The sequence below is a fragment of the Hippopotamus amphibius genome, chromosome 9 (genome assembly GCF_030028045.1).
Source record: "Hippopotamus amphibius kiboko isolate mHipAmp2 chromosome 9, mHipAmp2.hap2, whole genome shotgun sequence".
Taxonomy (NCBI): Eukaryota; Metazoa; Chordata; class Mammalia; order Artiodactyla; family Hippopotamidae; genus Hippopotamus; species Hippopotamus amphibius.
The window spans coordinates 104,433,031-104,458,372 of NC_080194.1; the positions used below are offsets into that span (position 1 = coordinate 104,433,031).

General features: G+C 52.6%; 3 protein-coding genes across 5 annotated transcripts; 1 reads left to right on the forward strand and 2 right to left on the reverse strand.

Annotated features, from left to right (window-relative positions):
• The first annotated feature begins 147 nt into the window (after nucleotides 1-147).
• Nucleotides 148-8,403, forward strand: ZNHIT1 (zinc finger HIT-type containing 1). Its single transcript, XM_057748378.1, has 5 exons — nucleotides 148-219; nucleotides 7,108-7,278; nucleotides 7,703-7,782; nucleotides 7,909-8,078; nucleotides 8,172-8,403. Exons 1-5 carry the CDS (start codon nucleotides 198-200, stop codon nucleotides 8,191-8,193), a joined length of 465 nt encoding a protein of 154 aa, XP_057604361.1. The 5' UTR covers nucleotides 148-197; the 3' UTR covers nucleotides 8,194-8,403.
• A 5,801-nt stretch (nucleotides 8,404-14,204) lies between these two features.
• CLDN15 (claudin 15) lies at nucleotides 14,205-21,110 on the reverse strand. 3 transcript variants are annotated; one of them, XM_057748375.1, is made up of 6 exons: nucleotides 19,577-21,110; nucleotides 18,993-19,460; nucleotides 16,073-16,237; nucleotides 15,007-15,120; nucleotides 14,796-14,912; nucleotides 14,205-14,713 (listed from the first exon to the last, which is right to left on the reverse strand). In XM_057748375.1, exons 2-6 carry the CDS (start codon nucleotides 19,207-19,209, stop codon nucleotides 14,286-14,288), a joined length of 1,041 nt encoding a protein of 346 aa, XP_057604358.1. In that variant the 5' UTR covers nucleotides 19,210-19,460; nucleotides 19,577-21,110; the 3' UTR covers nucleotides 14,205-14,285. The 3 variants fall into 3 exon arrangements, with proteins under 3 accessions (XP_057604358.1, XP_057604360.1, XP_057604359.1); XM_057748377.1 differs by having other exon boundaries at nucleotides 14,454-14,713; nucleotides 15,007-15,088; XM_057748376.1 differs by having other exon boundaries at nucleotides 14,454-14,713; nucleotides 14,796-15,120.
• A 145-nt stretch (nucleotides 21,111-21,255) lies between these two features.
• On the reverse strand, nucleotides 21,256-24,983 carry FIS1 (fission, mitochondrial 1). The gene is made up of 5 exons (XM_057748380.1): nucleotides 24,842-24,983; nucleotides 23,855-23,987; nucleotides 22,447-22,523; nucleotides 21,898-22,003; nucleotides 21,256-21,565 (listed from the first exon to the last, which is right to left on the reverse strand). The coding sequence occupies exons 1-5, from the start codon at nucleotides 24,884-24,886 to the stop codon at nucleotides 21,468-21,470; spliced, it is 459 nt and encodes a 152-aa protein (XP_057604363.1). The 5' UTR covers nucleotides 24,887-24,983; the 3' UTR covers nucleotides 21,256-21,467.
• Nucleotides 24,984-25,342: the final 359 nt, after the last annotated feature.

Sequence of the window (25,342 nt, forward strand, 5' to 3'; positions counted from 1 at the left end):
CCGGAAGTGGTTTTGCCAGTATAAAATATGGCGGAAAGCTTTCTTGTCTCCAAGGGAACAGCACATAATTAGTCAAACCAGTGGATTACTCTGCGCACGCGCAGGAGCAAGCGCCGCCGGAAGTCGTGGTGTCCTTACCACAGCGCGTGATTTAGGACGCGTGCGCAGTAGGCTCCTCTGTCAGCTGTGTTGTGAAAATGGTGGAGAAGAAAACTTCGGGTATGTGAGCCCCTGGCCGTTGGCCCCCTATCCTCTCAAGTCCAAACCTGGCCTAGGATTCCCTCACCCAGTTATTAGTCTCAAATCCCTCCCCTGGCCCTCGGGTCCTAACGTCGGGGCAGCCCCCCAAACCATCCGTTCACGTTTTGTTCATGCCTGCTGCAAGCTGGGCGCTGGGGAGGAAGAGAGAAAAAAGATCCTTAACATCCAAGTACTGGCATTCCGGGAGCGGGGCAGACAGTCTTACCAGTGCATTTTATTTTTTAATTTTTGAAATTAACTTGTTTGCTTATTTACTGGCTGTATTGGGTCTTCGCTGCTCCGCGGGCTTTCTCTAGTTGTGGGGAGCAGGGGCTACTCTTCCTTGTCGTGTGCCCGCTTCTCATTGAGGTGGCTTCTCTTGTTACGGAGCACCGGCTCTAGGCGCGTGGGCTCAGTAGTTGTGGCTCCCAGGCTCTAGAGCACAGGCTCAGTAGTTGTGGTCAACGGGCTTAGTTGCCTGGCGGCATGTGTGATCTTCCTGGACCAGGGATCGAACTCCATGTCCCCTGCATTGGCAGGAGGATTCTTAACCACTGTGCCACCAGGGAAGTCCACCAGTGCATTTTAGAGTGATATGTGCTATGGTAGAGAGATGCAAAGCACCTGGGCTCAGGAAGGAGTGGCATCCAACCCAGCTTCTGGGCAGGAGGGGACTGGAGGGAAAGAAAACGCTTGGATCGAGTCTTGAAAGTTAGGGTTTTGCTCAGTGCAGGTGCGTGGGGACTCCTTCCCTGCAGCGGGAACCACACGTGCCAAGGTAGTAAAGCAAGAAAAAGCAAATCGCTTAGGAAGCCAAGTTCACAATTCTGAGGCTTGCAAAGGAGAGAGGCTGGAGAGCTAGGGAAGGGTACTCTTAAAAGGCGTTATATACACCGCGGAAGAGTTTGAACTCTCTGGAGAGGGCGGTGGAGAGCCATCAAGGGCTTTTAAGGCAGGGGAGCGATCCAAACAAGTTTATCTCTTAGAAAGGGAGTCTAGCTTCAGTGCGGAGGATGGATTGGAGAGACTAGAGCTGCGCTGTCCAGTAGTAATTTCTGGGATGATGGGGATGTTCTTAATCAGCACTATTCATGGCAGCCGATAGCCACATGTGGCTATTGAGCACATGTGGCTCGTAAGATTGAGGAACTGAATTTAAAATTGTGTGTATCATAATTAATTATATCTTCTTTAACCGACATCTGAATTTCAATAGCCTCATGTGAGTAGTGGCCGCTTTATTGTGTAGCACAGGTCCAGAGATTGGAAGGCCAGTTAGGAAGCTATTGAGTAATCCAGATGAAAAGAGATCAGAGTCGGAACACTTTGCCAGATTGACTTGTAATGAATGCAATCATGTCATCTTAAAACCCCTCACTGGATCTCCATCACCCTCAGCATAAAATCCCCAAATCCAAATTCCTTTAGATACTTAAAGTTAAGGTTCTTAATGGTCTGCCTGACTTTATATCCCCACCCTACACACATACACACACACACAGACACAAACACTTTATATACCAGCCATACAGAACTTTAAAAAAAATCATTGAAGGCACTGCAGTCTTTCATCCAGGCCTTCTCTCACGCTGGTACCAAGGCCTAAGACACCCCCACCCCCACCCCAACCAGGCTAACTTCTATTCATCAGTCAGGCCTCACTCTAGGACTTCTTTCCTATGGAAAATCTTCCTGACTACCCCAAGACCTGGTTATGTGTTTCTGTCATGTGGTTTGTAGTACTTTGTACTTCGCTATCCTAGCATGTACTGTCCTGTACTGTGCTTGTTTATTTGACCATTTATATTCCCCACCTGACTGTAAGCTCTGGTTGTATTCCCAGAACCCAGGGCACCGCCTGGTACTTGGAAGGGAGGCAGTATAGTGCAGTGATCAAGAGGATGTCTTTTTTGATGCTGGGCAGTTCTAGGTTTGAATTCTGACCCAGGTGCTTATTAGCTGTGTGAACTTTGGACAGGTTTCTTAACCTCTGAACTCCAGTAAACTGGGGATGATAATGATACCTATCTCATAGGGTTGATGTAAAGATTAAAGGATTCTATTTATGCAAAGAGCTTAGTACAGGCAGACCTCAGAGATATGTAGGTTCGGTTCTAGACCACTGCAATAAAGCAAATATTGCAAGAAGGTGAGTCACACAAATTTTTTGATTCCCCAGTGCATATAAAAATTATGTTTAGGGACTTCCCTGGCGGTCCAATGGTTAAGACTCTGCGCTTCCACTGCCGGGGGCACTTTCAATCCCTGGTTGGGGAACTAAGATTCCCGCATGCTGCTCAGCACAGCCAAATATATAGAGATCGATAGATATATTTTTTACATTATAGTCAATTAAGTGTGCAATAGCATTGTCTTTAAAAACTTTATATGCTTTAATTTAAAAATACTTTATTGCTAAAAAATGCTAGCCATCATGTGAGTCTTCAGCGCATTGTAACCTTTTTTGCTGGTGGAAGTTTTTGCCTTGATTTGGATGGCTCCTCACTGATCAGGGTGCTGCTTGCTGAAGACTGGGGTGGATGTGGCAATTGCTTAAAGTAAGACAATAATGATGTTTGTCACATCAGTTGACTCTTTTTTCATGAAGGATTTCTCTGTAGCATGCATACATTTTACCCAGAGTAGAACTTCTTTCAAAACTGGAGTCAGTCCTCTCAAGCCCTGCCACTGCTTTATCAACTAAGTTGTGTAGTATTCTTTTTTTTTTTTACAAAGCAACATTTTACTTTTGTTGTGATAAAAAAAAAGTCACATTTTACAGATAAAATGTAGAACCCTGAAATACTGACACATTTTCTTATCGTGCACAATGCTGAGGTTCTCTTACGATTCACTTTAAAAAGGCAATTAAAAATGTACCAAAAAGAAAAGAAAAAAAAAATCAACCCACAAAGCTTCTAAAAAAGGAACCCGCAGGCACTTCCTCTTGTGGAATGTTTAAAATAATATTCCATTTTATAAAAGGTCTTTGTTTCCCCTTTTCTTTCTCTCTCTCTCTTTCTTTAAGTTTTTTTGGCCACCTCACACAGCTTCCAGAATCTTAGTTCCCCAAACAGGGATTGAACCTAGGCCCCGTGCAGTGGAAGTCCGTAATCCTAACCACTGGATGACCAGGGAAGTCCCTGGTATGTAGTATTCTAAATCATTTGTTGTCGTTTCAACAATCTTTGCAACATCTTTACCAGGAGTAGATTTTTTCTCAAGAAACCGTTTTCCTTGCTCATCCAGAAGAAGCAACTCCTCATCCGTGAGTGTTTTATCATGAGATTTCAGCAACTCAGTCACATCTTCTCGCTCCACTTCTAATTCTAGTTCTCTTACTGTTTCCACCGCATTTGCAGTTACTTCCTCCTCTTAAATCTTGAACCCCTCCAAGTCATCCATGAGGATTGGAATCAACTTCTTTCAAACTCCCGTTAATGTTGATATTTTGACTTCTTCCCATGAATCACAGATGTTCTTCATGGCATCTAGAATGGTGAACCCTTTCCAGAAGGTTTTCAATTGACTCTGCCCAGCTCCATCAGAGTAATCATTATCTATGGCAGCTATAGCCTAACGAAATGTATTTCTTAAATAATAAGACTTGAAAGTCAAAATGACTCCTTGATCCATGGGCTGCAGAATGGATATTGTGTTAGCAGGCCTGAAAACAACATTGATCTTGTTGTACATCTCCATTAGAGCTCTTGGGTAACCAGGTGCATTGTCAATGAGCAGTAATATTTCGAAAGGTATCTTTTTTTCTGAGAAGTAGGTGTCAACAGTGGGCTTCAAATATTCAGTAAACTATGTTGTAAACAAATGCACTGTTATCCAGGCTTTGTTGTTCCATTTATAGAGCACAGGCAGAGTAGATCTAGCCTAATTCTTTTTTTTTAAATAAATTTACTTATTTATTGGCTGCGTTGGGTCTTCAGGCTTCAGCCTGCACGCAGGCTTTCTCTAGTTGCAGAGAGCGGGGGCTACTCTTTGTAGCTTCTCAGTATGGTGGCTTCTCCTGTTGTGGAGCACAGTCTTCTCTGTGGTGGCTCCTCCTGTTGCAGAGCACAGGCTTTAGGTGCTCAGGCTTCAGTAGTTGTGGCACATGGGCTCAGTAGTTGTGGCGTACGGGCTTCGTTGCTCCATGGCATGTGGGATCTTCCCGGACCAGGGATCGAACCCATGTCCCCTGCATTGGCAGGCGGATTCTTAACCACTGTGCCACCGGGGAAGCCCCTAGCCTAATTCTGCAGGCCCCCAGGATTTTCAGAATGGTAAATGAGCATTGGTTTCAACTTAAAGTTACCAGCTGCTTTAGCCCCTAACAAGAGAGTCACCTTATCCTTTGAAGCTTTGAAGCCCAGCATTGACTTCTCCTCCCTAGCTAGGAAAGTCCTGGATGGCCTCTTCTTGTAATAGATGGCAGTTTTGTCTACATGTCTACATTGAAAGTCTGTTGGCACCTTCATTAATTATCTTAGGTAGAGCTTCTGGTTGCTGTTGTTGTTGTTTTTTCCTTCACTGCCGTGCTGTGCAGCTTGCAGAATCTTAGTTCCCCAACCAGGGATTGAACCCGGGCCCACAGCACTGTAAGCGCACAGTCCTAACCACTGGACCACCAGGGAATTCCCTTCTGAATAACTAACTTGCTTCAGCTTCTACATCAGCACGTGCTGCTTCACTTTGCACTTTTATGTTATGGAGTTGCCTTCTTTCCTTAAACCTCATAAACCAACGTCTTCCAGCTTCAGACTTTGTTTCTGCAGCTGCCTCACCTCTCTCAGCTCTTGCGGAATTGAAGAGAGTTAGGGCCTTGCCCTTTATTAGGCTTTGGATTAAGGGGATGTTGTGACTGGTTTGATCTTCTGTCCAGACCACTAAATCTTTCTCCATAGGAGCAGTAAGGCTGTTTTGCTTTCTTGTCATTCATGTGTTGACTGAACTAGCACTTTTAATTTTCTTTAAGAACTTTTCCTTTGCATTCACAACTTGGCTAGCTGTTTGGTGCAAGAGGCCTAGCTTTTGGCCTGTCTCAGCTTCTGACATGCCTTCCTCACTAAACTTCATCATTTCTAGCTTTTGACTTAAAGTAAGAGACATACAGCTCTTCCTTTCACTTGAACACTTCGAGGCCACTGTAAGATTATTAACTGGCCTAACTTCAATATCATTGTGTCTCAGGGAATAGGGAAGCCTGAGGAGAGGCAGAGAGACTTGGGACAGCTGACTGCTGGAACAGTCAGAACACACACACATTTATCAGTCAAGTTCACCGTCTTATATGGGCGCAATTTGTGGTGCCCCAAAACAGTTGCAATAGGAACATCAAAGATCACTGGTCACAGGTCACCATAGCGAAGATAATAATGGCGAAAATGTGTGAAATATTGCAAGAATTACCAAAATGTTACATAGAGACACAGTCTCAGGCTAGAGTGAGCTCAAGCAAACACATCGGATGTGGTCCTAGATGGTCACTGGTGTCCTGAGTGTGAGTGGTTCCCACTGAATGGGAGTTGGTTTGCTAGGGGTTAGTTAGGAGTGCATGGGAGGCGAGAAAATAAAACATCACACAGATTGCACTCTCAAAGCAGAGTAGGTGTGAAGTTGGGTAGACACATGAGAGTTTTGCAGGTTTTTCTATGGAGGGGAAAGTACCAGTTGAGGGACTTCCCTGGTAGTGCAGTGGTTAAGAATCCTCCTACCAATGCAGGGGATATGGGTTCTATCCCTGGTCTGGGAAGATCCCACATGCTGTGGAGCAACTAAGCCCGTGCGCCACAACTGCTGAGCCCATGTGCCGCAACTATTGAAGCCCACGCACTTAGAGCCTGTGCTCTGCAACAAGAGAAGCCACCGCAATGAGAAGCCTGCGCACCACAATGAAGAGCAGCCCCCGCTGCTTATAACTAGAGAAAAGCCCACGCATGGCAACGAAGACCCAACACAGCCAATTAATTAATTAATTAAGAAAAAAAAGAAAGTACCAGTTGAGTGCAAGGGGTCGAAGATGCAAGAGGCAGGGAGGACTCAGCTGGGGGAAATGTTTGGGTTTAGCAGTGGGACTTGGGGGTACATCCACTTGGAATGGAGGAACAGGGGTACCCATGCAGGTGTGATGGAAGGTGGGCTGATGGATGAGCCTCTCTACATGGTGGCTCATTTCCTTTGAGATGGGAAATGAGATTGCTGAGTATAAAGGCAGAGTGCATCAAGCTCCCAGTGGAGCCTGGAAGCCCGAGTGTACCCTGGTCTCTGTTGGCCTGGTTGTATGATTTCTGCCAGCAGTGAGAGGTCCCCAGGAGGCATTTCACTGGCTGGGTCTGGTATTGGGAGGAAAGGCTGGGGCCAAAAGGATAGAAAACAGGCATGAGTGGGGACTTCCCTGGTGGTCCAGTGGCTAAGACTCCGTGCTCCCAATGGGTTTGATCCCTGGTCGGGAACTAGATCCCACATGCTACAACTAAGAGTTCGCATGCCGCAACTAAAAATCCCGCATGCCACGACTAAAGATCCCGCCTGCCACAATGAAGATCCCACACCAGCAATGAAGATCCCATGTGTTGCAACTAAGACCTGGCACAGCCAAATAAACAAATGAATAAATATTTTAAGAGAGAGAGAGAGAGAGAGAAAACAGGCATGAGTGAGTGAAATGGCAGTCTTAGGTAGCTGGGAAGGAAGCAGCCAGAGTGGGTGATATATTAGGAGAAGATACAGGGGCCAAGGGCTTGGGGACTAAGATGAGATCAGAAGACTGTGCCTCCCCACCCCCGGACATCTTCCACACACGGCCCAGAGCCGAGGCCACCCCAGCTTCTCTCTTCTCAGCCCCCATAACTCTTCTGGCCCCGTCCCATCTAGTTCGCTCCCAGGACCCTGGACAGCGGCGGGTGCTGGACCGGGCAGCCCGGCAGCGCCGCATCAACAGGCAGCTCGAGGCCTTGGAGAATGACAACTTCCAGGACGACCCCCACGCGGGGCTCCCCCAGCTCGGCAAGCGGCTGCCTCAGTTTGATGATGATGCAGACACTGGTGAGTTGGGTGGAGGAGGACGCGGGGGTCTCGTGCTGGGAGGCAAGGCTGCAGGAAGAGGGAAGAGGCTGCCCAGGTCAGGGTTGTGTAAGGACATCGGGCTGGGGGATGGATGACCCAGGAGCTCCGTTAGCTCCTTTGAGCCAACCATTCTCCCTTTCTGTGCCTAGTTTCCTTTCCTGTATGTAGAATAAAGAAGCTGGAGCAGATGAGCTCTGACATCCCTTCCAGCTTGGACACAAAGCTCTAGATATAGGGAGTGTGGAGATGGAGGAAGGCTCAGATTGGAGAAGTGGGGGGTGGGGAAGGATGGTAAAGAGAGGCTGGCTTAGAACCCAGGTGGGCACCTAGGCAAGGAATGGACATGGGGACATGGGAGCAGTGAGACAGAGAAGCTAAGTAACTCATTGTTCTTGACTTCTAGGTAAGAAAAAGAAGAAAACTCGAGGTGATCATTTTAAACTTCGCTTCCGAAAAAACTTTCAGGCCTTGCTGGAGGAGCAGGTGAGAGAAGGTGGCTGGGGAGGACCCCAGAGGGCAAGGATGCACCTGCAGAGATCCTTGGTCCTGGCGGCTGTTCCTGCATGGGTGGGCGGAGGAGTCACCAGCCTGGCCCCCTTGTCTCCGCAGAACCTGAGTGTGGCCGAGGGCCCCAACTACCTGACAGCCTGTGCAGGACCCCCATCCCGGCCCCAGCGCCCCTTCTGTGCTGTCTGCGGCTTCCCCTCCCCCTACACCTGCGTCAGCTGCGGCGCCCGGTACTGTACTGTGCGCTGTCTGGGCACCCACCAGGAAACCAGGTGAGAAGGGCCTCCCCTGGGTCCATGCCCTCTCCCTCCTCCCCCCACAGCCTCCTGGATCCTCTCCTCATCCTGGGCTTCCTCTGCCTGCAGGTGCCTGAAGTGGACTGTGTGACCCTGGGCATCCCCAGAGAGGAAGGCCCCCCGTGCATCACCCGGCCTTGGAGAGGGCAGCACCGAGGCACTCCCCCAGACCGAGAGAGGAGCCCAACAAAGCTCGTGTCCTGTCCTCCAGGGAAGACCAGGCTTCTTACTCCCGGGGACTGTGGCAGGGCAGTGGCTGAGCCCTCAGAGTGCTGTTGTAATAAAAGGTCTCATGTGAGGAGGAGCCTGCCTGCTTGGTCCTGTGGTGTTTTGGGGGTGAGGCTGATGAGTCTCCTGTCTCTCGAACTCACTGTTCTGTGTCTTCTCCACCTACCTGTCACTCACTGCCCCCACTGTCTGCCCCTCTGGGTCCCTGAGCATGAAAGATTTTGCCCCATGCTCCTGCCACCCGCATGCCTCTGCATTTCTTGGCTGCCTCTTTATGTCACTTTTTGTTTACTGATCTAGTTCTTTTTTTTTCTTTCTTTCATTTTGTTTCTCTAGTTCCTCTGAGTATCTTTTGAGTACTGCTGGCTCCCAGGACTGGTGCTGGGGAAGTGGGGGAGGCTGGGGAGGGGGGGAGAAGGGTACCTCAGAAGCTGCCAGCTCTTTGTCCTCTGGTTCTTAACCAAATGGGAGAGACTGGGTGCCCTTACTTGGTGCCGCCCGTCTGAGGGAGCAGTTGTCCTTAGGAAGCCCCTCTTATCAGGGCTGCAGTGTGTGAAATTATTAGAAGCTGCGAAAACCCAGAAATTTCTGGGATGCATCAGGGAGATCATGGTATAGAGGTTCCTGTTCTTGGTGGCCCTGGATGCTTTAACTTGTGTGGTACTAGAGCTTCTTACACCCATACCTTCTTTAAGTGGATTACAAGCTGTCAGCTCATAAGTACCTTGGAGTTGCTGTCTTAAGGCCCAGTACTCTGTTGCAACATAGCAAGGCAGGTGCGTAGGGAATATTTGTTGCACAAATTACCTCAAAAAGATATTAATGAGATCCAGCCAAGTTGGTGTTAGGGAACTTCTTAGGCTCTTCTCCCCACTTTGTGGGACTTTTTGGGGTTGGCCCAGATATTCCCAGTGTTTTCCTGAGGAGGTGCTTGGCCTTTCTCTGGAGACTTTTGTTTGGGCCAGTGGTGTTGGTGACAGCTTTGTGTTGAATGGTGGTGAGGATAAGGTTTAGAGATAGTCCTCATTGTGGTGGTTTTAAAACAATGGCTGTAAAATTTTTTACCATCCTTCCATCAAAAGGTGGTGCTTAGTCCCCTTGCCCTGAGATGTGGGCAGGCTTATGACTGCTTGGACCAGTAGACAATGGTAGAAGAGCGACCATGTGACACTTAAGGCAAGGTGGTAAAAGGCAGTGCAGTTTCTGCCTTGTCCCTAGGACACTTGCTTTCGGAGCTGTCAGCTACCATGTGAGAAATCCAACCAGGGACTTCCCTGGTGGTGCAGTGGCTAAGAATCTGCCTGCCAGTGCAGGGGACATGGGTTTGATCCCTGGTCTGGGAAGATCCCACATGCTGTGGAACAGCTAAGCCTGAGAGCCACAACTACTGAGCCTGCATGCTGCAACTACTGAAGCCCGAGTGCCTAGAGCCCGTGCACCGCAACAAGAGAAGCCACTGCAATGAGAACACTGCGCACCACAAGGAAGAGTAGCCTCCGCTCACCACAACTAGAGAAAGCCCGCACGCAGCAATGAAGACCCAACACAGCCAAAAACAAATTAAATTAAATGAAAAAAATCCAACCATCCCGAAGCCTCCATGCTATGAGGAAGCCCAGGCTACACCAGGAGGCCACTTGCAAGTTCTCCCTTTGACAGGTCCAGCTGAGCCACGCCTTCAAGCCAGCCCAGCCCAGGCTTTTGTCATAGGAGTGAAGATGCTTCCTGATGATTCCAGACATCGTCACCCTCAGCCATTTGAGTCTTCCTAGCTGCATCCTCAACATCATGGAGCAGACACTGGCTATCTCTGCTGTGTCCTATCTAAATTCCTGACCTACAGAATCTGCATGTATAATAAACCTGGTCATGCCTTTGGGTCCTGAGATAGATGGTTACACAGCAATCATAACTGGGACATCAGGAATTCAGTCTGCTGGCTGCTAACTCCTGGCCTAGATTAATTATCTTGCTCTCAGGCGGGGAAACTTTCCTGGATCCCAACCTTTCTATTTTCCTCTCCACCAAGAAGTACACTCAAGAAAGAAAATAGAATTCCCTGGTGATTCAGTGGTTAGGACTCAGCGCTTTCACTGCCAGGGCATGGGTTCAATCCCTGCTTAGGGAACTAAGATCCCACAAACACCCCCAAAAAAAAGAAAAGACTATTTCTTGGCTGAGAAGCACCTTCTGTGCATCGCTGTGATCACCTGTGTTGGAATTCCTTTCAGATTTCCACTGAGTCAGAACAACCTCTTTAGTTTATTTCCTAAATTTACTGACTTTGTTCCATATTTTGTTATAAAAAGAATCATGTAGTCTCTGCTTGGTGTAAGATTTGTCCACTGAGTGACACACTTGACCTTTCCCAACTGACCTTGATGGGACAGAGCCAGACTGCAGGGGCCTCCTGATGCTCTGATGCTGCTGAGTGGCTCCACAAGTCATTCATTGGTCTTCTCTAGGAAGGATCTCCAGACCTCCATTTAAAACCATAACTCCTCAGGGAAATCCTTGAGCGATTTTTGCCAGCTTCCTATGTACTAGTGGAGACTTTGTCCCCACCTTGGGAAACACTTTGGTCTTTGGGAAATCTACACTATGCCAAAGCTTCTAGAGGCTAGATCCATTGTCATGTGATAGGGCAGCACAGCCCCTTCCTGGGCCCACAGGGGCAGAAGAGGTTGATGCTAGAATCTGGAAGGCTGGAGACTGGGGCACTCCCACTCTCTATCTATCATCTATCTATCATCTATCTATCTATCTATCTATCCATCCATCCATCCATGCTGCACCGGGTCTTAGTTGTGACACATGGGATCTTCATTGCTGCATGCGGACTTCTTAGCTGCGGCATGTGGACTCTTAGTTGCAGCATGCATGTGGGATCTAGTTCCCCGACCAGGGATTGAACCCAGGCCCCCTGCATTGGGAGCATGGAGTCTTACCCACTGGACCGCCAGGTAAGTCCCAGTGAGCATTGAATTTAATTGACATGAGTTAGTTAGGAGAGCCAGGGATTCTGGGAAGCAGGCCAGTTGGGTCTTCAGTCTCAGACAAATTTTGGGCCCACTACTTACTAATTACTATACTACTAATTATTACTACTACTTACTAGCTCGGACAGGTCACTTTGCCTCTCTTACTCTGTTACAGCCACCTCCCAGAAATTGTGAGGATGAAAGGAGACTGTACTGAGCCCAGTACCTGGCGTCTGGTAAGTACTCAGCTGTTGACATCATTGCCCAAGACCTAATGCAGTTTGTTATTGAGCTTTCTCATAGCCAGTCCCTCAAAAACTGGAGGATTCCTGGAGTAGCCTTAGCACCTTGTTGATTACATGGTAACTGGCTATCTGCATTTCTTTTTTTTTAATTAATTAACTAATTAATTAATTGGCTGCATTGGGTCTTCATTGCTGCGCACGGGCTTTCTCTTGTTGTGGCTAGTGGGGGCTACTATTCGTTGCGATGCGCAGGCTTCTAATTGTGGTGGCTTCTCTTGTTGCGGCCCATGGGCTCTAGGCATGCAGGCTTCAGTAGTTGTGGGACATGGGCTCAGTAGTTGTGGCTTGCGGGCTCTAGAGCTCAGGCTCAGTAATTGTGGTGCACGAGCTCAGTTGCTCTGTGGCATGTGGGATCTTCCCAGAGCAGGGCTCAAACCTGTGTCTCCTGCATTGGCAGGTGGATTCTTAACCACTGCACCGCCAGGGAAGTCCGCTGTCTGCATTTCTATGTGCACCCGGCCTGTGAGTTCTCTGAGGGCAGGGGCCAGGTTTTGCTGCTGTAGATTCTAGCAAAGAAAAAAAGTGTTAAAAAGGGTACATGTGTCTAGAGTCTGATTCTGTTTTGTAGATTGGTTCATTTGTGCCTTATTTTAGATTCCACATAGTTGGTAGACACAGACTATTATATTTATAATGGATAAATAACAAGGTCCTAATGTATAGCACAGGGAACTATATTCAATATCCTGTGGGAAACCACAATGGAAAAGAATATAAAAAAAGAATGTATATATGTGTATAACTGAGTCACTGTGCTGTACAGCAGAGATTGACACAACATTGTAAATCAACTATACTTCAATTAAAAACTACATAAAAAAGGGTACATGTGTCAATCGCTCTTTATAGCCATTGGACAAGGAAGTCAAAATTTAACCCATGGCATATTAAGGCACATAGTAAATGCTCAAATGTGAAAACTTGTTTGTTTTCCTGAATGGGGGAAGGTGCAGGAAGAGGCAGGTCAGTATCACGTGGCCCTGGGGCTGCCCTGGTAGATTGTTACACTAAGGGCTGCATGAAATATGCTTCCCAGTGTCCACGCTCCTGTACAGTCCCTTCCACATGGACTTTGGACTTGGCCAGGGGACATCCACAAATGGTCTGAAAGCAGAGTATGGGGGGTGGCAGGGATAGGCCACAGAACGCTTTATGTAGGGAACAGTGCAAAAAGCATAAGTGTTTCTGGGTGGAGCCCAGTAGAAAACCCTGAATGTGCGTCCAAGTGAGCAGCCCAGCTCACTGGGAGAACTCGGTTGTATGAAGGGATAGTAAGAAATGGGGATAGAAAGGCAGGCTAGGGCCAGGCAGTGTGTCAAGGTGTAATTGCATTGTGGCTTATTTTTTTTCTTCCTGAGGTCCTGGGGAGCTGCCGGGACAGGACAATGAACAGTGCTGCAGTAGAGGAATGGGGACGGAGTCACAAGACGGGATGAGAGGCTCACTTAGGGGAATTCTGCACTGAGCCCGGGCAAGAGAGGACAAGGGTGGACCCAACACCAGGCGGTCAAGGGGGAGAACTAGGTAGATGTGGAAAACTCTGTGAAAGGAGAATTGATAGGATTTGGCAGCCAACTGAGGGGAGGTGGCGAAGAGGAAGTGAAGGGAGAAGCCAGAGAGGACTGAGGATGTCAATCTCTGAGACTCCAAACTGCGGCTTTGGGGAAAAGTGATGAATTCACCCAGCCTGGTGAAAGCACACGGTGGGTGCACAAGTCCTGAAGCTCGGGAGAGAGGGCCCGCTTTAGAATGCAGATGTGGGAGGTCTCCATGTCCTAGGAGAAAGTCAGTGCAGTAGAGCAGATGAGATGGAAGAGAAAGGGGAGGGGGCCAAGGTCAGACCCACGCCACCCCCAAGTGACTGGTCGCCGTATTCAGCACGGCAGGGGACAGGTGCCAGGATAGGGCCCTGCCCCCGCTCCTTCCACTGCACGCCAGGCTTCTTTCTCACGGCCTCAGTTTCCCATCTCAGGTGGGTACCGGCGGCTCTTCTCACTACTCACTGGGCCTGTGCCAAGCATGCCCGTGACCCAGTGCCCCATCTGGGTTGGACACTGTTCAGTCACACACACCATCAATATGCAGGCCTCTGTGAACAGACCTCCAGTGCCTTTTCTGGAAGTCACTGAACCACCCCCAGAAAAATGTACTTGCACCAGGCTTGGTTCATTTGACACAATTGCAAAGGGCTTATCAATTTCTGATATCCACTCTCAGGCCCTGGTAAAGAAACTCTGCTCTAGATCAGCTGTCTCCTCTACAGCTGTGAGAAAGGTCAGGAGGAAAAGGAGTGACTTGTTATCAGTCTGGCCAGAGGGTATCTCTGCTATTCTGGTTCCTGGGTTCCTCGGGCTGGATGTTCCTTATCTGCTCCTTGATGGCCCTTACCTGTAGTTGTAAGAGTGCCACACTCTAGAACTCACTTGCAACTCCTCTCTTATGCTGGATGGGACAGTCCAAAGGCGATGGAGAGGAAGACAGGTGACAGCCTGGGGTTCAGGAACTGAAGTGACCCTGGGTGCAGCCTCAGCCACCCATTGCTGGGCCTACTGCCTCATGACACCTCCAACCCCTGAACAGTTCACAATACACATTTATTATGCATGTATTTACACAGACTACAAACATCTGAGGATGCCTCCGCCCCCTCAACGGCCCAAAACCCAGACTCAGAAAGTTAAGAGGGGTCCAGCGTCAGGGGCCAAAGGTGAGTTCTCAGGAGTTGGGTTCTTGGTGTGACAGGATCCAGGCCAGATGAAAGAGGCATGACCACGGCAGAGCTCCGACAGGGAAGGCAGGGCCTGAGGCCAGAGCTGGGCGTGGCATCCGGGCACCGGGTTGGAGCCTGAAGCTTGGCTTGGCCCTGAGCTCGTTACCACGAGTAGGGGCCAGCGCCTGCAGCCCTGGGGTTCCGGGTACCCCTCTCCACTGGGGGCAGTGGGAAGGGAATGCGGTCCATGGCCAGGCCTCCTACACGTAAGCCTTTTTCCCGTACTTGCCAAAGCTACTGTCACCCGCGTCACCTGATGCTGCGGTAGGCAGGCGGGCAGTGAGGCTTTTGGCAGGCATCGCCGAGGCCTTGTAGGGAAGCCGGACGCTGGTGGTGGAGAGAACCCGGGTCAGAGGGAGGTGCGGCCCTCGCCCCCACGACCCGCCCCCAGCGGCGCGCCCTCCCTTACCTGGCGATGGGGTCTTCGTCCTGAGAGCAGCAGCAGTTGGAGAAGAGGCAGATGCCGCCCAGGATGGCGAGCAGGGAGGCGCTCCAGCCCAGGTAGAGGGCAGGGCCCAGCTCGTACCTGGGACAAGAAGAAGAGCAGGCCGAGCTAGCTCGGGTCGGGCGGAGACCCCGCGCCCCGCCACTACCCCCGTGGGTGGGGCTCCCACACTCACTTGGTTCCGGGATACAAGGGGTCGAAGAAGTCCCGGGTGATGTTGAAGGCGTACCAGGAGATGGCCACCATCCCGCAGACACCTGGGGGAGGGAGAGGAGAACCACACTAGGCCCTGTGGAGGAAGGGGTGGCCCAGAGAGCAGGGTGTGGGCATCAAGTCCAAGAGCAAGTTTCATTGGATCCCTTTTGTTTCCCCTCTCCAGCTCATGACTCTTCTGTTTCCTAGGTCAACTGCAGCTGCTTGATCAAGCACCTAGGACCCAACTACAGCCCACCTCTCTCGTTTAGTCTCCCACTCTGCTCCTCAGCCCCTCTTCCCCGTTTATCCCCAACCTGCCTTGTCGTTCCTACCTCTAGTGCCTGGACCACATCGTTTCCTTGCTGGGAACCTGCTCATCCAAGTCCTCCCAACCTCAAAAGCCCAAGCAGTCTTCCCTGATCAGCCCTGCCTACCCTGACACCCCTTTCCTTGGCCTTCCAGAGCCTTAGCACTGTGCCAAGTCTAAACCACTCGGTGCATGAAGGCCTGAGGCCAGCCAGGCCCCTGGACTACAGGTCCAGCCTGGTCACCCCCTGGGGCCTTGTCTTCCAGTAAGCCACATGGCCTTACTGAGCCTGTTTCCACACCTGGAGAACAGGACAAGACCCACCTTTCCTCACAGGCTTGTTGTGAGGTGATGTATTTAGAAATGTTTTGACAATTAAAAAGGGATGGCGAGTTGCATGGTACTGTTGTGTACAGTTTGTGTGAGTGTGTGTGGGTGCGCACATCCTAACTCTGGTCTTCCCAGCCAGGCTGTAAGCGCTGGAGGGCGGAAACTCTCACCTTTGGAGTCCCTCCCACACCTCACTCATGCCTGGCTCCTAGTGGGGGCTCAGGAAACATTGCTGATGGACTGATTTGCAGCCAAGGGATTTGGTGAGTATGGGTGAGGGTGGGGTAAGTAGGGAGAGAAGGCAGGTGTCGATGCAAAGGGAAAGGTGAGGCAACCCTGGGGTCTGGGCCAGGGGCCACCCTATCCCCACCACAGTGCAGGGTCCCCCCCATCACTTTCCCTCAGTTACCAGCCAGTATGTGTAGGGCCCCTGCGGTGGCCGCCAGCTTGGTTTTCCTGGAGAGCTCCAGGCTCCCAATGTTCGTGCAGTGCAGCCCCACCATGCCAAGGAAGAGGCCCAGGAAGCCCAGGAGAATGGCGCTGATCATGAGCGCCCGGCAGGCCTGGATGTATCCTGGGGAGATGGGGCACAGCCATGGGTCCCAGAGCCAGCCCCTTCCCCTCCGTCTGCTCTCCCGTCTATGACAGAGTCATCGCCTTATATAACCTGCTCAGGTCCCAGTCCTGAAAAGCCCTCAAGTCCTCTCCTTCCCCTTCAGGCCTCATCCAGCCTAAGGGGTCAGGCTGAAGGGTCACCCCCCACTCCCTCCCAAGAGCTCACCTCAGTGCCAGTGAGGCTCAGCGCCTCCCCACCCTCCTGCCTGCGCCAGCGCACTTCACCTCTACCGCCGTTACAGGGCTTCTCCTCGGCGCCACTGACACTTTGGCCAGATAACGCTTTGTTCTGGGGGGCATCCTCTGGCTTGTAGGATGTTCAGCAGCATCCTTGGCCTGAGCCCACTAGACGTCAGTAGCAGTCCCCCCCAAACAGGACAGTAAGAATGTCTAGGCATTGTCCAAAAATCACCCCTGGTTGAGAATTGCCATGCTCTGCTGGGTATTACAGAGCCTGTACCCGAGCACCCCCCCCACCCCTTCCCCACATCTACTGGGTCCCATTTAGTGCCCAGGGCAGTGTCGGACATCCTGAACTGAGTCTCTGCCTGGAGTGACCGATGGGAGGCAGCAGTGGCCTGTGGGTCACTGGGCAAAGGGCAGCTTCTGATCTGGAAGGTGGGCTGGGCCTAGGACCAATCCAAGTCAGTCTAGCGCAGATGCTTTCAGTGCCTGTTTCCCCTTTCTCAAACCCAAAGGAAACGGCTGGTCCCTTTCTGGCACCCCTTCCTCCTTCTCCGCCTTTGGTAGTTGCCAAGCGCTCCCAAGGACCTTGCACCCCTTTCCTGGGTGGGGCAGCACCACCTGTGTTGAAGGGGAAAGGCTGGGTCCCTGCCAGGAGGACGTGAAGCGGCCCAGAGTTGGGGAGCAGGGAGGAGAGACAAAGTTCTCTGGGAGCATTGTCTTATTCCCCGTCACTCCCTCCAGAGTTCCCACCCTTTCCCTGTACCCACATTCTTTCCTCATCCATCCATCCATCCACCCACCCATCCCCACCTAGGGCAAACCAGCTCAGGATCCCCAGGTATCTCTCTTAGACAGAGATTATTGAAGGACCCATAAGGGCATGGGCTGCGTGGCTGCGGGTGTGAATAACTGATAGGACCTCTCCCAGGACCAGAACCAGCCTGGGAAGGAACTATCAGCTGGCTCTGGACTCAGACACATGAGTCTGGATTCCAGCCCTCTTACCACCTGTGTGGTTCTGGGCAGGTCACCTTGCAGTTTTCCAGCTTCTGGCAGATGAGGTGACTAACACCGCCAACGGCAGGGCTGTAAACAGCGCTGCAATGGGGCATGTGCAGCACCCAGCCCGGGGCCTGGAACCTCAACCCGGGCAGCTGTGCTCTCTGCCCTCCCCCTCAGCACGCCCTCGCACCCCCGTCTTTCATTGCCTTTCTGCACACTCAGCACTCACAAGAGGTTTCAAGCAGCAGTCTAAGCGGGGCCCCTCACACCACAGTGTGGCTGAGGGGTGAGTCAGGTGGGGGTGGCCAGTGTTGCTGAGCGGCTGCCGCCAATGTCCCTCTGGCCACCCAGCATTCTGCGTGTCTGGCCCAGTCTGTACTCAACTTTTATAGAGGGCTTTTTCTTTTCTTTTCTTTTTCTCTGGGGGGTGGGGTGGTGTCCTGGATAGGATGAGAGCATGAAAGCCTTGCAGCTGCCTCAGGAGATTCTGGGAATAGTGGGGGCATGGGAGGCCCACCTGGACTCCCTAATAGCGCAGAGCATCTTTGACGTTCACAGGGGCGATTTTGTGGCGTGCTGGCCTCAGCTCCTTCCTTTGCCACCCCCAACCTCTGAGGTGGCGGGCTGGGAAGAGCATGATGGCTCCAGGAGCACCCAGTGAGGGCACAGGAGCCGCACCACATCGGGTTCCTGGTCATCCCCTCTTTGGCCTGGCAAGGGGCCGCCTGCAGGACTCCCCTGGGGAATGATGGGGGTGCTACTCATGGGGTGAGCAGGGAGCAAGAAGATCCTGCAGACACCAGGGAGAGCCTTTCTGGGCCAAAAGAGCTGTAGTCTCTGGCCAACCGAGAACCTCAAACACATAACGCACACACACCCCTGCTTATAGTGGACACTGAGACGTGCAAGAGGACTCCCTTTAGAACTCGCCACGGAGGTGAGACCACTGCCCCAGGGGAAGCCTGGCAAAGCTATGGAGACTTTCAAGTATCTCAACCCCCAAGAATCCAAGACGGAGCTTCCTCTTCCCCCCATGAGCCCCAGCACTCCCACCCCGAAACGAAAATGCTGAATTTGATTGAGCAAAGAGAGATGCTAACATCACATTAACATTTTGCACATTTTATATCACACGACCCTTATGACCACCCGTGAACCAATGCTATTACCACCCTAATTTTACAGGTGGGTCAAAGGAAGCTCATTTTATCACCTGCCTGAGGCACAGAGCCAGTCAACAACAGGTGCTGAAGGCAGCACTCTGGCCCCGGTGCCTGCGCTTGTAGCCACAAAGACAGGGGGTCACATTAGAGGCGGGAGCCACATGGGGCGAGGCCTCCACCGCAGTTCCAGACAGAGGGCTGCCCCCCGCACTCCTGGCTGCAGGAAGCCAGGTCTCCCAGCTGGATCGGGCCTCCCTTGTCTATATGGCCCCCAAGGTTAGCCCACAGGCAGCACCCAGCCTCACCGGGGTCCCTCCACCCTCCCGCCTCCCTCTGCCCCCCTCAGCTCTCCCCACCGCGTACCAGAGAGGGCCAGCATGGATGGGAACTCCCAGCAGTTGTAGACGCCGAGGGAGTCTGTGGCACAGCTGTACCAGAGGTTCTCGAAGATGGTGTTGGTAGTGATGACGTTCCCGTGCACAGTGGACACTCGCCAGCTGCTGTGTGTCAGGGTCACCCCCAGCATCAGTAGCCCCAGGGCTGTGACGAAGAAGCCGAAGATCTCCACGGCCGCCGACATGCTGGGACACAGACCCCGAGGGGACACCTGGGCCCCAGAGAGGGGGAGGGGCTGAGCCCCAGGAGAATTTGAAGGGGCTTTGGCTAAGGAGGGCAGTTAAGGCAGGCTGGGGAGAGAGAGGGAGGCAGGCTGCAGCCTCTGCCTCTTCCTTGGCCCAGGTCTGTCTCGGTTGGTCTCCTGCCCTCTCTCCGGGTCTCTTCACTTCCCTGCAGGTTGATCAGAGGAATGAGCCAGGAGCGTACGTGAGGCAGCTGGTGACGAGGAGATGGAGAGAATAAACAAAACGGGCCAAAAGTCCACCCCCTCCCCCCAGCCTCTGGGCTGCTCTGGGCTCCCCGCCCCACGAGGGTGGGGGGAGAGGACTTACCAGGGAGTGACTAACGGATGCTGCCAAGGAGGGGCTCCCATGGGAGGCACTGGGAGCCAAGGGGAAACGTGTGCCTCTGACTCGGCTTTCATCGGGGGCCAGAGAATGGAGCAAGAGGGACAAGGAGAGAGAAGGTGGCTGAGAGACGAGACGGGTACCCTGCGCCTCTCGGTGGGGAAGGATCGAGGGAGCGGAGCCACCCTCTCTGAATGTTGGTGAGAACTAGGTTGAGGCATTGAGTCTCCAAGGAAGATTAAGGTTGAATAAAGGTATGAGTATCCAGGGGAAATCCACAGCTCTGGAATCCACCCAACCTGGATTCAAACCAGGTCCCATCATTTACCAAGGCGACATGGGCATGAAGTTTGAGCCCCTTGAGCTTGTTTCTGCTTCCGTGAACTAGAACGACTACTCTGCACTTTGTAGGTTGCATTAAGAATCATGACTACCGACCACAGCTCCCCGTGAGTATGAATGGCTCGATACTTGGTGAATGCCCTGGGTCTGGGTGCCCAAGGCCCAGGGTGAGGCCACCAGGAGGTTGCTTTCCTCCAAACTTCAACTTCCTGAACTTGAATTTCCCCCATGTTGGGTTGATCTTTGACTCTACGCAAAACGCTTGATCTTGCTGCCAAGGGGCCCCAAAGGGGAACTCACAAGCCCAGGATGTGATCCTCTGATAATCTAAGCAGCTCAGAGTTATCGGAACTGTCACCAGCTCTATTAATTACAACAGATTAGAAACCTCTGGGTCCCCACCCCAAGGTAAGGCTGAGCACCTGTCCTGGCATAGATGGTCTCATTTCCTGCCCCAAGGCCACAGCCAGGACAGCTGTGGTTCTCCCCTGGCTCAGTTCCAGGGGTCCCATCCTACACCCAGACAGTCACATGGGACATCGCTGCACTGAGGTGTAGCCCCCCCTCCCCACGTCAGGCTCCTCCGTGTTCCCCACAGGTGCCTCCTCCCCAATCCCCTCCCCGCCCCCCCAAGCTGGGTTGCTGGGCTGAAGAACGAGAGGTATGCAGTGAAGCAAGGCAGGCCCACGCTGAGCCTGGCACGGAGGTGGGGGATGGGGGGAGTGGGGAGTAAGGTGGGTGGCGGGGCAGGAGGGGCGGGGCAGAGCAGGCTGGGTGCGGACTGGGTCCTGACCTTCCTTCTGCAACTCAGATGTCCTGGGTTCCTAACCTCTCCCAAGACCTCTGCCGACTCCATGCCAAATGCCCATTTCCTAACCCCCACCAGCGGCCCCCTTCCCTAAGGAGAGGGATGGGGAAGAGGAAGGAGAGGATGCAGGAAGACAAAGGGAGGGAAGGGCAGAGGTTTTGGAGGAAGCTGAGTGGGGGCTCCCCTGGTGTGGAAAACTCCATGTGCTGAGAGACTGCTGAGTGGGTCAGAGGAGACGGGAGACATAAATTCTTGCCTGTCCCTTCAACTCTGCCCTTCCCACCTCTGGTCACTGCTTTTTCTCAGGATTCTAAGGCCATACAAAGGCCACGTCCCTCTGCTGCCGGCCACTGCTCAAGGACATGGCTGGGGGAGAGGGGGAGGAAGGAAGAGTGTGGGGTCGGGACCAGCCTGGGGAGTAGGAGGAGGAGGGCATTGGGTAGGAAAGGCCCATGCATGACCCCCACCCCCGGCTCGACAGAACTCACCCCTTCCTCAACACGGACACAGAGGCTCCCAAGCCAAAGCCCCAGTTTATTTACACTCATCCCGAAACACATGATTTGGGGCCAGGGGACAGGTCTCAGGGGAGAGGATGTTGAAGGCCACAGAGGACAGTGACAGGTGCAGGAGAAGAAAGGGATGGCGAGGATGGGCAGGCCTCTCTTCCAGTGGCCTCCACGGGCTCCCACGTATCCCCAGGCAGAGGCAGAGAGGCCGTCTTGTTCAGGATTTGGACTTGGATACAGCGAGTCCAATGAGTCCAGCCAGGCCCGCCACGCCCAGGGCCATGCCTCCAACAATGGCCATGCCCACTAGTCCATCTGGGGAGAGGAAAAGGGAGACCGTCATGAATCCAAACCCAGTCCCTGTGGGGATCTCGGCCACCACCTCGCTGCCCACTGCTCCTCGATAGAAGATGTGCCTCTCTACCTGAGTCATGGGTGAGGGACCCCGAAGGTTGGAGAAAGAAGGGAGTTTGAGGAGGAACTGCTTAGAGGGCATCATCTGAAGAGAGCCCAGAGGGCCCAGGCACAGGGGAAGGAAGAGGACATTACAGAAGTTGAAAGGGACCTGGGGATGCTTGGGGCCAAGGAGACAGGAGTGGGGGCAGTGGAGGGAGATGGAAAGAGGGGGCAGAGAAGACAGCCTTCACCTTTCTTCATGGCCTTGTCAATGAGCCGTTCCAGTTCCTTGGCCTGGTTGTTCTGCGGCTCTGTCTGCAGCAGCCCTCGCACATACTTTAGGGCCTTTTCATATTCCTACGCTCAGGGAAAACAACACACCAGCTCTCAGAATTCTATCCCTCCTCCTGCCCATCACAGGGGCCTTCCCTCCCTTGGCTCCTCTTTCTACCTCCACCCGCTCCCTCGCTCCAGCCCCACCCAGTGGAGTAGAGTCCACAAACCACCCCAACTGTGTGGGGGTGATAAGCCGAGGGAGATAACAGCCCAAGGCTTGGGGCTGCACCCCAATGCTGATGTCACACTGCTCCCCACACCCTCGGCACCCTGATCCTCTGTCTCTCACCTTTTCTCAGCGTCCTGACCTGCTATCACCTTGCACCTCTGTACCCAACACCACCCCCTGCCTACTGCCCTCTTCAGCCTTCCAGAGGGCCTGGGCTCTACAATGGAGGAGAGAGGCAAGAGTGTGCTTGGCCTCCTAGGCCGGGTGGAGAAGGGAAGGGAGCTCTTTGCCTTACCTTGAGCCGGTAGTTCCCCACAGCCAGGTAGAAGACATAATCCCGCTGCTCCTCTTTGCTCCCTTTGGGCAGCAGCTCTGGGGAGGTGGGGAGGGCAGAGGGTGAACAACCCTTCTCTCCTTTCCTAGTGCTTGTGTCCCAGAGACCCCCGCCACCCCCTGAATCCCCATATGATCCTGGGAGAAAGTCACTGTCCTAAGCCTCCTTTCAGCTCCGGTCACTCCAGGCTTCCCAGCCAGAGCTCTGAACCCTGGCTGCCCCAATGCCCCAGTGATCCACACCCTGGTATCAACACTACAGTCAACTCTGGTTCATCCAAGTGAACTGAAAGGAAATCAAGGCACCGGAGAAGCCAAAAGGCATCTCTACTCGGCTGTGGCATCTGCTGTGCATTTTAACTACCGTTGCTTGCTGCCCAGACTAGTGTTCAAAATAAATCTGCACTCCTTACCCCTTTAAAAAAACAGCTCCAAACTCACCTTCAATTACCCCTCCCTGAAAGACCCCACCTGACTTTCTGAACTTTTGAAAGTGACTTTCCAGAGGCTCATGTGTTCAGTTGTACCCTGTGCATTAGAATTTGTTGCTAAATGGTTTTGCAGGTGTTTATACATCTTCCCAAGTGTCTGTACTGTCTCCTCAACTAGACTGGCTATATTTAGAGACCACTTCTACAGCTGTGCCCTGCTGTAGAGGAAACCTGAGAAATAGACAAATGAAGGCTGAGAGGATTTGCATTAAGTAAGAGTCTCACTTTTATGGATTTACAACAGGCATCCTTGGTTAGTATAGTGATTGTTTTCTTATACACCATTATTTCACCAAGAGAAGGGGGTACAGGGAAATTTAAAGGTCAAGTATCGTGGCTTCTGACAAATGGTGACCCATCCAAAACCAACGGGAAATAGGATTCTGATCAAAAAAGCACCATCGCTCACAGGTTTTGGGGACCATGTTCTGTACTTCTTCCATGCCACCCTGCCATCAAAAGGTTTTCAACAACAGCTGCTAAATAAGCAATATGGTGGGAGGGCAAAGAGCACAGGACTGGGACACACAAGCCAGGAGCTTCCAGTTCCCATTCAGCCATTAATTAACCAGCTGTGTGACCTGAGACAAGTCACTCTCCTTATGTCTAGACTACCAGATCACCAAAGTCCTGTGGGGACTGACATGCTATGACTCTGTCTGGCAAGTAGCCAAAAGCACAGTGGGAGAAGCCAGGCTAAGTACAGTCCTTTTTTTTTTTTTTTACAGTGAGTTTACTCACTGAGGTGACTGTACTATGCGGTCCTATGTTGAAAAAGGATCCCCGCACTTGAGATGGAGGGAGTGAGCCAGGCCAGTGGTGGCAGAGGACGATGGCAGTTGGGGAGGGGAGAGTTGGGGAGCCAGCCTAGCACCTCACCCTCCAGCAGAGCAAGGCCTTTACGGATGTCATCGTTGTACTTGCTTCGCACCAGGCACCAGGCATACTCAAACTGCGTGCTCTTGGACACCGAGCCTGCTGACTTCTCAGATTGAAATTTCCTTTCAAACTTCTGCCACAGGAGAGGAGAGCAGTCATTGAGAAGTAAAGGGGGGCAAGCCACGCTCTAGCAGGACTTGGGTGTCCCTTTCCCTGTTACCCTCCATACCCTCTGCCACATTCCCCTTGCAGGTCTTGGGGCCTGGCACCCCAGATTCTGCCATCTCCATCCCGGGGACCAGGCATTCGCTTCTAAGTGGCGGGCTGTCTCCTTGGACGCCCCCCCCCCCCCCCCCCCACCCCGTGGTACCGAGTGGAGATGCCACCTGGTGGCGGCTCCAGGCACCGCTCCCGGAGCAGCTGACCCCCAGAGGCTGAACAGTAAACACCCTGTCAGCACCGCTCAACAATAGCCCACGCCGGCCCTCGTCAGAGACTACTTCTCCCATCTCCGCCCTGCCGGGTCTGGACCCTTTCTTATCTAAAAAACGGGAATAAAAATAGTGCCTACCTCCTACTAGAGCTACAAAGACCGAGACATCCCTGCAAGGTATTTAGCACCGTACCGGATTCAGGGAGTAATATGTGAAACTTTACAGTGGTCGCTGTGTCCCCCCGCCACTGAAGGAGCACTCAAAATCAGGTGCCCGCACGCTGACCTCCTAACTCCTGCGCGCACCCAGCACCCGTCAGACTCCAGGCCCCGAGTCTGAGGTGTAGTGGCGCAGGAAACTACGCCTCCCATTAGCCTCTGGGGCAAAGTGGACCCTCTGGGCAGGAGCCTGACGCTGCAAGGCCTGCCGGGAACCGTAGTTCGGCTTCCCTAGGCAAAGCTGATTCCGGGAGGAGGGTTTGGCCCCTACGCGGCTCTCCTCAGGGCCCGCCCTTCCGAATCTTCCTTTTCCCTCCCTCGGGGCCGGGCCTCACCCGCAGGTCCTCCACAGACACCAACTCGTTCAGCACGGCCTCCATGGCCGCCGGCCCCGCAATGCTCACAACTCAGACGCTACTGTGCCACCTTCTCCATGGCCCACTGACAGGGGCGGAGAGCCACTTCCGGCGTCCAGCGGAAGCGGGACCGCCCTCCCCTACGCAGAGCCAATCGCTTCGCGTGGTCGCCGCGCCGCTCGGGTCACTGATGCGCACGCTCTAACAGTCCCCCGTCACCCACCACGGCCCGTGCAGGGTGCCAGGCCTGTCCTCGAGTCCGTCTTCCCGGGTACTCTGCGTCTGCCTCCGTCTACGGAGGCTGTCTCAATAAAGGCTGAGGCTATGTCTTGGTGGTTAGTCCCCAGACTGAAAACAGCGGAAAGAGAAGGTGGGAAACTGTGCATGGATCACATAATTTTAGGGACCCTCTCTCTCTCCTCCCCGCCCCCCAGCTCTCCCGGCCACCCAGCTCTCCCCTCCCAGATATCTAGGACCCTA